This window comes from Psammomys obesus, unplaced genomic scaffold (assembly GCF_907164565.1).
Source record: "Psammomys obesus unplaced genomic scaffold, mPsaObe1.curated_primary_1811, whole genome shotgun sequence".
Taxonomy (NCBI): domain Eukaryota; kingdom Metazoa; phylum Chordata; class Mammalia; order Rodentia; family Muridae; genus Psammomys; species Psammomys obesus.
The window spans coordinates 12,807,470-12,817,293 of record NW_026591086.1 but is presented as its reverse complement, the minus strand read 5'-3'; the positions used below and the strand labels follow the sequence as shown (position 1 = coordinate 12,817,293).

At 46.1% G+C, this 9,824-nt stretch overlaps 1 protein-coding gene and 1 non-coding gene across 2 annotated transcripts; both read right to left on the bottom strand.

The window, feature by feature from the left end:
- Nucleotides 1–2,520: 2,520 nt before the first annotated feature.
- Tpt1 (tumor protein, translationally-controlled 1) lies at nt 2,521–5,583 on the bottom strand. Its single transcript, XM_055609913.1, has 6 exons — nt 5,356–5,583; nt 5,121–5,194; nt 4,483–4,673; nt 4,005–4,110; nt 3,455–3,571; nt 2,521–2,717 (listed from the first exon to the last, which is right to left on the bottom strand). Exons 1-6 carry the CDS (start codon nt 5,381–5,383, stop codon nt 2,715–2,717), a joined length of 519 nt encoding a protein of 172 aa, XP_055465888.1. The 5' UTR covers nt 5,384–5,583; the 3' UTR covers nt 2,521–2,714.
- LOC129679060 (small nucleolar RNA SNORA31) lies at nt 2,786–2,912 on the bottom strand. Its single transcript, XR_008720487.1, has one exon. It is a non-coding gene; the product is annotated as a small nucleolar RNA SNORA31 (small nucleolar RNA).
- Nucleotides 5,584–9,824: the final 4,241 nt, after the last annotated feature.

Sequence of the window (9,824 nt, the reverse complement as noted above, 5' to 3'; positions counted from 1 at the left end):
CCATTCTCATCCTGACTGAATTATCTGCAGGGCCCTGGATCTTAAACTATATGGCTAATTACATATCAGTTTAGTAAAATCTATACACAATAGGACCAACTAGGCCTCCTTAAAACAGGAGTCACAATTTGACTCATTCACTAAGACCAGTGGGGGAATATAGCAGGGCAGGGAACCCTAAAAGGCACCAGACCGTTACATGACTGACTCCATGATGCAAGCACCATTCAGGCTGTGAAACCTAGCAGAGACAGTACCATTTGCCAAAACTAAAGCAAAGATTAATTCATCAAAGTCTACAGTTCTGGGAAAGTCTCTAACCTTGCTCGTCAGCTTCTGCAGTTCCACCTGTGGCTAGCTGTTTTTGTTAACTGGACTATGTCAATTCAGAAGGATGCTGTTATGGTTAAAAGCTCACCCTGACTCAGTGCTACACTGGGATTCTAAACACCCAGTGTAGTCAACAGCTGGCTAATAAAGACTTTCTATTGGCTTAAACTCATGTCCAATCAGTCTTCTCTGGTGAATATCCAACACATTTTAGATGATAGATTTACTATTGGCCTGAATGGTCTGCTCTCATATCCACATTATCAGGACCCTTCACATCCATATTCAAATGGCACTGCAAAAGCTTTCAGAGACAACACTGCAAGTCCTTTCTCTGTCCCATTGTTCCACACAGGCAAAAAAGCCCAGGGCCAGTGCTTGAAACCTGTCTGTACCAAACTCAACATCAGAAAGATCAAAGGGTACACACCCCTGATCTGTGCAGGAAGCATGGGTGCTTATTCTTGTCTAAGTGGCTCAAGAGCTAACTAGTAAATAGTCAACTACCAGGACTTAACCAATGAGGTAAATTACTGAAATAAGACCACACATAAAAAAAAAAACAAAAAACAAAACAAACACACAAGGCACAAACCAGGACTGGACAGTGATAAAGAACACTGCAGGGACAATTAGAAAAACAAAACTTGAGAAAGTTGTCTTCAAGAGTTGAAGTCCTCGTACTAAGAGGTTGAGAGGTTCAAGATCAAGCTTTTTTTTTTTTTTAAAAAAAAAAAAAAAGGTTGCTGGTGGAGCACTGTTGGTGGTGTGCTTGCTAACCACATTAAGCCCTAGATTCAACTTCTGAACCAATCAACATAAGGCATATGGCTGTAACCAGTGGCAGAGGCACGGTTCTCCTTAGCTTTTTGCTGCCAGCCCTGGTTGTAAAAAGCTGTTTCAAAACAAACCTTAGAGAAGACAGGCTGATGGGAGTGAGGTCAGCCTGGTCTACAGAGCAAGTTCCAGGATGACCAAGGCTACACAGAGAAAAAGCAAGAAAACAAAAACCAAGGCTTAGCAAGGTCTTCTGTTCCCAGCCCTCATGTCAAGCTCCGGCTGCAGGGAATCATTTAGACTCCAGGGGCATCTGCATTTCTATGCACACACCCATACACATAGTTTTAAAATGTGCTTACATTATTCCAAACTTTGTAGATAAGACTTCTGCACCTTCTCCCCTTCAAGGTCTCTGCTCTATGGATGTTTACTTCTCTAAGTACAACTCAACTAGGTTTTGGGTTTTCTCAAGGTCCTTCTGCAAGTTGTACTGATTTTAAAAGTCCATGAACATTTCAAAGACAGCTAAGTGGCTTCCTAGATCCCAACAGAACACCCAATAGCCAGTACTTGGGCTTCGTATCACAAAGGGATGCAAGTGCTGCTGGTACCCTTTAAGCCTAGCACACTTTTAAGACTTCAATCACCAAACGCAGGGGTCAAAGAGCAGTGACTTCTAGCTTTTGAAGATACATTAAACAGTTTGAGCCTTCCAAAGCATTTCTCACATAAACACAAGCTTTTTTTTTCTATCAACTATTATTCTCCAATCAAGCCATGTACACAAATCCTTTACCAGCCTTCTAAGTCAAGATCCATTTCACGCAGCTCTGCTCATTATCCAACCTCACCCTATGAAGCATAGACTGGCATTCCTCATGAAGTTACCTGTAGTTGCTGGGCAGTCTGTAGCGGGAAGTCAAACTTTCCTGAGCAAGCAGCATTCAAGCCAACTGAACCAACATCTCTCCCACCCAGATACTCTAAGTAGCTTTCTTCCATTTAAAAATGACCACTTACGCCTGTGCCACCCATGTCTGCATAAACCTAAGGTGGTACAAGCCAGTTTGCCAACCCCTATTTAGTTACCAGGAACCCGGCATTCTTCCAGGAGACTTGGTTCTACTTCTGAATTAAGCAGGCAGGACCTTGCTTCCGACCAGCTGGTCTCTTTATGGTTTTGGTAAGCTCTTCCACTGAAGGTGCTGAACGTGGAGTCCACTTCCCATCTTTCCCGTCACTGTAACTCGGGTCCTTGCTGTCACACGGTCCAGTCTTGCAAGCAGCTCCCACCGCAGCAGTTATCTGACGAGACTTGGCTTTCTAGCAGTGCTCAACCAGCTCTAGCTTCTCACCCCAACTAACGGATGGAGCCAGCACAATCCCATTAAAGAGGCATTCACTCTTAAGTGAATTTAAATGCACTTTATTTTTAGACAACCCACATGACATGTTTTTTCTTACAAAAACAATGCCTCCACTCCAAATAAATCACGGTCAAAATAAAAGCTCAAGATGACATCAGTCCCATTTGCCTAAAGTCCTGGTGTTGAATGGATGGTAAGCAGCAGCCAGTTACGGTGACAGGTGATAGGTTCAATTTGTTACTGCAAAACAAGGAAACTGCATGAAGAGCTGCCCTAGCTTGAGTGTGTTAACTTTCTTAGCATATTATAGATGTACTCCCCAATTCAATCTGGACTGCCACAAAGACAGGCAGGAAGCGCAGGGAGCTTTTCTTTTGCATCCTAGTGCAAACCAGAAGAACAACCACACTGTTCAAGGTCTATCAGTGGATGCAGAACACCCCCACCAAGTCAGCAGCACCTGCCAATCTTTCTGCAGACTCCATTCAGTTCTCCAACAAACACCAGGCCTTGTCTGAATACTGCTACCCTCACCCCACTGTCCCAGAGCATAGTTCTAACCTTCTGCCTAGCTTACAACAAGGCCTCCAAAAGCCCCCTTATGGAACACATCTTTGTGTTCTATTTTTACTAAAGATTTTGTAAACATGGGAAAGAAATCCTGTGGTACTGTATGAAATGGACTTGAACCACTGTGGAGCAAAGGCCATTAGTGCCAGTTCACACCCATACTCTGCCTATAACTTATCCCAGGCTGGGTCAATCCAAGCTAGTGATGACCCCACTTAAAGTTTCTCTGAGCACTCCAAGCAAGCTCATTTCTCTAGGCCCTCTTTATGTTCAAGGCACTATTCTCCTTAGATTCCACAAGATAAAAGCCTAGATCTCCCAATCTACATGGCTTCAAGAGAACCATGTCCGTACCTACAGATAGGAAAGAACCACACTAACCACTACTAATTTCAATGTGTACTTACACATTTTTCCATCTCTAAGCCATCCTTAAAGAAAATCATGAATGGAGTCACACCATCTTCACGGTAGTCCAGGAGAGCAACCATACCATCTGGATTCATGTTTTCACCAATAAAAAACTTAAGAAACAAGTAACAAATAATGACAATTAGCTTCAAAGCAAACGACAGAAGGAAAATACAGAACTCCAAACCAACATTTTGCTAAGCTCTGATAACTCAAAAGCAACAAACATACTGGCCAAGTGTGTTCCCACACACCTTTAATCCCAGCACTTAAAAGGCAGAGAGAGGCAGGAGGACTGCTGGGTTCAAGGACAGCCCAGTCTACAGATAAAGCCTTTCTCAATGAAAACAGTCATGCTTTATCACTTTACATATCAGCTCTTGCAGTGTTGGCGGTGACACTACAATCCTTTAATCTCAGAAGGCTGAGGTGGGTGGAGCATTCTAAGTTAGCCTGGTTTATACAGTGAGTTCCAGGACAGCCCTGTACAGACAGAACCCATCCCACCTTTCCCTGTGGTCAAGGCTGTACAACCCTTTGATTTACCTGGTAGTTATTGAAGTTAGCAAGGATGTGCTTAATTTGCTCTGCAGCCCCAGCCATAAAAGGCTTTACTCTTTCTGGTTTATGTTCTTCAAGTTTGCCTTTGAGTCTAAAACAGTAAATTTTAACAGGTCATTAAAATATTGAGTTAAGTAAAATCAGTTTTTCCATTAAGTACAGTACAAGCCCCAACCAGAAAGAGAAAGAGCTACTGGCTCTAAACAAAAAAGAATGATACAGCTCACTACTAGGTGACAGGATACAGCCAATAAATATAATTCTAGACACATTAACTTTTACAGGAATTCTTTCTATTCTCCAAAGCCAGACTGCTTGTACAATATATCCACATTACTGAGACGCAACCTTCACTATATAACAAAAGGTTCCTCTTCCACGTCCTTTATTACCAAGGAACCCACTAGCAACAGTAAGTCTTCTAGGACCCTGACCACCAAAACGGGGTGTTTACATCACTTACGATTTCATGTAATCTTTGATGTACTTTTTGTAGGCCTCTTTTGTGAAGCTGGTTTCCTGTAAGTGATGGTTCATGACAATATCAACACCGGTGACTACTGTGCTTTCGGTACCTTCGCCCTCCGGGCCTTCGGCGGAAGCATTTCCACCGATGAGCGAGTCATCGATGTTACCCTCTGTCCTACTGACCATCTACGTTAAGGGAAAAAAAAAACGTGATTGCAAAACAAACAAACAAAAAAACTCGCCTCCAAATTAACTTCTACACGCCGGCAACCGTCTGTCAGTTCCCTCGAAAACCTTAAGCCCACAAAAACGTAGCCTTTGCCCCGATCGAAGGCGGCGGTCTTGCTAACAAAGTGGAAGAAGTTCTGGGCACTCTCGGACCGCCACGGGTTAAGCGCAGGCAGCGCCAACATATCTTAAACAGAGACAATATGTCCCCGGTCGCCCGGAAGGAGGCTGGGTGCTGAGTTCGCGGACCTATTTCCAGGCTCGGCTCCGCCTCCACTTTTCTAGAAAAACCCCGGGCCGGAAAAAGCGTCTCCTCCGCCTGGAGGCGGCCGGGAGGATTGCACGAGCCCCAGCGGCCCCGCCGCAACCCCGGCCCGCCCGGCCTCCCCGCGGCGCCCCGCTCACCTTGCCCTCCACCTCCAGGCACAGCCCGTCCGCGATCTCCCGGATCTTGTAGATGTCGGAGAACAGCTCGTCATCTGAAAGGGGACGGAGAGACAGAGCCGCCCGTCAGCGGGCGGAGGCTCGCCATTGCCCGCGCCCGCCGGGCGCACGCGGCGGCTCCCGGCCCAGGCTCTGCGCTCGCGCCCCGGCCTCCTGAGCCCACCCGCACCCAGACCCGCGGGCGGCCGGGACTCACGGCTGATGAGGTCCCGGTAGATGATCATGGTGGCGGCTGGGGACGGCGGCGCGAGCCTGACGGCGCGGAGCGAGCGCGGTGCAGCCGGAGCGGCGCTCGGGGGGAGGGGGGAGCGGGCGGAAAAGGCCGACTTCGGGCGCTCCCCAACCTCATATAGAGGGCACGATCCTCTACGTCATCGCCCGCTGCGCCCCCGGAACTGCCGCAAGCGGTGACGTGGCACGCAGAGCGGCGCGGGGGGGGCGTGGCCGCGGCACGGCCGGGCCGGGGAAGGGCGGCGGGCATCCGGGGACTTGGCCGGTGACACAATGCGGCGTTCCCATGGGTGCGCGCGGCGGGCGGGGGCGGGGCGGGGCGGGGCGGGGCGGGGCGCGCTCTCCCAGAGCATGCTGGGACGGGCGGGGACTCGAGGCCGAGCACCCGCAGCTTGAGTCACACCGGCTGGGTGTGGCTCAGGGGAAGCAGCGTCCGCCTCCTGACCTGCTCAAGTTCCCACCCCTTTCTCGGAAAGAAGTTGTCAGCAGAATCGGATTCCCTTTGCCGAGCGCACAGCCGAGCCTGCGGGGACGGCGATGACGGCTCTGGGCTGGTATCCCGGATCTCTGGCATCTGGCCCACCGCTGTCCAGGGACTTCACCGGGCTTGGGTAGGGGGATGTCGCGGCTGCCCTAGTCTCTGCAGCGGGTTCGGGATGTCATAGCCTGCGGTGGTTCAGGCTTAGCTGCTCTGTTTCCTTGGTGTCAAATAATGTCCTTTGTTAGAACGAAGTTCTGTTCTGTCATTTTTGTCCCTGGTACTGCAGGACTAAACAGACCAAAATGAGCTTCCCGGGTCACCTGAAGGGCTTTTACATTCATTACGAAGTACAACAAACAAAATACAACTTTTGAGCCCCGTCTTTCAGGTAAACTTGTATGACAGGATGAAATCACAAAACTTCTTCCGTTTCAGATTTGGTTATAGTCTGTTGTATCCTTAGTGTTGTCATTTTCGCACTTAAGAACATGGCCAGTCCTGCCTGACATCGTAGAAAACTTGATACTAGTATGTCAGAGCAGGCAATTACACACTAACAAATTGTCATAAACGCAATACTAAAGCATTAGGAATAAAACCCTTGCTAAGGATCAAGACGCAGGATAATACTGGGATCATGAAATCAAAATGGCCATTTAAGAAACGGGGTGCTGTAGGGGAATTTTAATTCAGAACATGGCTGTTCTGGCAAGAGATCACATCCAAAGACCTAGGTCTGTGAATCTGGCTGGAATACAAACACATCTTTACTCCAGGAGACAGAGGCAAGCAGATCTGAGTTCAAGGCTGGCCTGATACAGAGCAGAGTTTCAGGTAGAAAAAAGGTTAGGTCCAGGAGTACATGCCTTTAATCTCAAACAATGAAGGTAAAGTTAGTTTGTAGAAGGAAACCCCCATGTTTGAAAGTGATGTTTAATTGAGTGTCAGAGAAAGTGACAAATCAGGTTTACAGAACTCTTAAGATAAAAGAGAGTAAAGAGAAACTATTGAAGGGGTAATTGGAGAGAGAGAGAGAGGAGGCAGTTTTAGGTTGTAGAGAGAGAGAGAACTCAGGTAAAGACCCAATGATCCAGAGAATGAGGAGGAGCCAGGAGATTAGAAAAGATTGCTGGAGTTAGTTTGAGACCAAGCAGAACAATTCAGAGGCCAAGAGAAAAGCCAGATTATATAAGTTTGAGCCAGAACAGTTGGATTGAACCAGCCAGCCCAGAGTTCAATAAAAACAAAGAGTGAGCTTATTAAGCAGTAATTCTCAGAGACTGAAAACATTCTAGGCCTAAGTTAGATGGTATGGAGGCTAGAAGCTTCCAGGACGAGGCCTAGGTTAGCAGTAAGCCTCCTAGACGACAATTACCTCAGGAGAATAAAGCTTCTTTTGCAGAGTTCCCTCAAAAAGATGAGGTGGTCTAGCGTTTCCCTAGACACACTAAAGGACACAGGGTAACAAAGGAAGAAAGTGGTGAAGAGCATCGGAAAATATGAACGTACAACCAATGGTCAAAGAGTTTGCACTTCGGAGGACTCAGTTATTTCTGGGTTAGGTGAATTCTTACATTAATTTGATAGACATTATCCCAGGGATTTAACATTTTCAAATTATTCAAAAACACTCATTTATAAAGAACGTCAAACATTACTCTCTTTAGCTTTTTCTGTTATTTTTCTCCAAGTTTATGCCCAAATAAAAGTATTTTTTCACATCATTTAAAAAAAAAAAAGAGGGCTTTACAGATGGCTCAGAGGTCCAAGAGCACTGGCTGCTCTTCCAAAGGTCCTGAGTTCAATTCCCAGCAACCAAATGGTGGCTCACAACCATCTATAATGAGGCCTCCTGGCCTGCAGACAAAATACTGTATAAATAAATAATAAAGAAATTGTAAAAAAAAAAAAAAAAAAAAAAAGGTAGCTATGTTGCAACAGAGCTGAAGACTCCAAGCTAAGCTATGCTGAAATCTGTGTGTTACCAGTGCTGTGTGTGATTTCGGGAAAGTCACCATGTTTGAGTTTCAGAGTATGAAATGGAATTTCTGTGAATTTAATAAGATGAGAAACCAGCTGGCATGTTTAACGTGATATATATATATATATATATATATATATATATATATATATATATATATATATATATATGATGTGTATGTGATTCCCAAATTTTATTTTCTTTTTCAGAGTATTCCTGAGTTTGTTACTGTTAGGCCCCAAAGCCATTTGTCCTGAGTTTCTTTTGGACCTGACAATTACCTCTTCTGTCACTCATTTGCTTGTGTAGCCCAAGCCGGTCTTGAACTGACTTTGGAGACAGACAGGCCTGGCAATCAGGATTCTCCTACCTCAGCCTAAATAGGGCTAGGGGTACAGGTGTAAACCCACCATTCTTAGTCTCAGAATACCATTCGTGATGAGACGTTCCTAACAGGCGGGAGTAGGAAAGTAGTCACTCAGGATGTGGTCTGATGAATTAGAAGGTAGATGAGTTTGGGATGCTCCTTGCTAATTGGGTCAGAAGATGAATGAGCCAAACTGGACTATTCCTAATAGTTTGGGATAATGTGAAATTTTTTTTTTTTTTTTTTTGGACAAGGTCTTGCCAGTCTTACCATGTACCCTGTCTGGCCTGGAGCATGCTACATAGACCAGGCTCACCTTGAATTAACAGAGCTCTGCCTCCTGGGTCCTGGAATTAAAGGCATGCATAGCACCTGACACCACAATGCTTTTTTTTTTTTTTTTTTTTTTTTTTTTGAGACAGGATTTGACTGTGTAACAACCCTGCCTATCCTGGACTCACTTTGTAGACCAGGCTGGCCTTGATCCCACAGAGATCTGCCTACCTCTGCCTCCTTGAGTGCTGGAATTACAGGTGTGTGCCACAGAGCCTGGCTCATAGTGCTTTTTAAGTTGAGGGCAAATTTAGTACTCTAGAGGTCAGTGGAACTGTATGTAGTCTAGAGTCCAGGGGAACTAGACATAAAAGCCAAGAATGGTTGCATATATGTCAGCTCTGACAGTGGGCAGCAAGCAGCAGGAGGACCTGGGGTGCCCAGACAGTCTAGCTGAAACAGTGAGGGAATAGTTGAAACAGTGAGAGAGTAAGGTTGATGGTCATAGAATACACCTCATGTTGACCTCTGGTCCCTACAACTGGGTATACCAGTGAGTGCCCCCCAACACCACCTACTCTAACCAGGGCATCTATATCTGTATGTAGAGGCGGTGGATCCCCTGGAATTGGAGTAATAGACAGTTGTGAGCTGCCTCTCCCTCTCTCTTCCCTCTCCTCCTCCTTGCCTTCTCTCCCTCTCTCCAGGATTTCTCTCTCTGCCTGGCTTTGTAGACGAGGCTGGCCTCAGAACTTGGAACTCACAGAGATCAGCCTGCCTCTGGCTCCCAAGTGCTGAGGTGTGTGTGCACTGCCACACCCAGCTCTCTGATCTCCTTAAAAATCTCTTCTCTGTAACTTTCCTTTGGAATATATCATCTATCAATATCCTGTTTGTTTTATCTTGTTTCCCCTTCAAGGTGATGTACAAACCAGGGCAGAGAGATCTGTTTTGCTCACAGCCTATTCCCACTGCCTGGCCTAGTTAGGTAGCCAATAAGTGACTTAAATGAATGGACTTGAGATGCAAACTAATAATAGCAGTGGCAGCAAACTGAATCCCTGTTCTAGCCCAGCAACCTGTGAGGCCATCCTCCTGGCAGCACCCTGATTGTCCTAGTGGAGAATCAGATTTTCCTTTGGATTCCTGGACAGCCAGAAACCTAGGTTTCTACATAGCACAGTTACAGAGTAACTGGTACCAGAAAAGCCTATATCTTTGTCCCTTAGCACACAGTTGTACACAATGAAAGCCAGCATGTGGCTGCATGAGGTGGTATACACATTTTAAAAGAATTTTTATTCATTTTACATATGTGAGTGCCCTACCTGC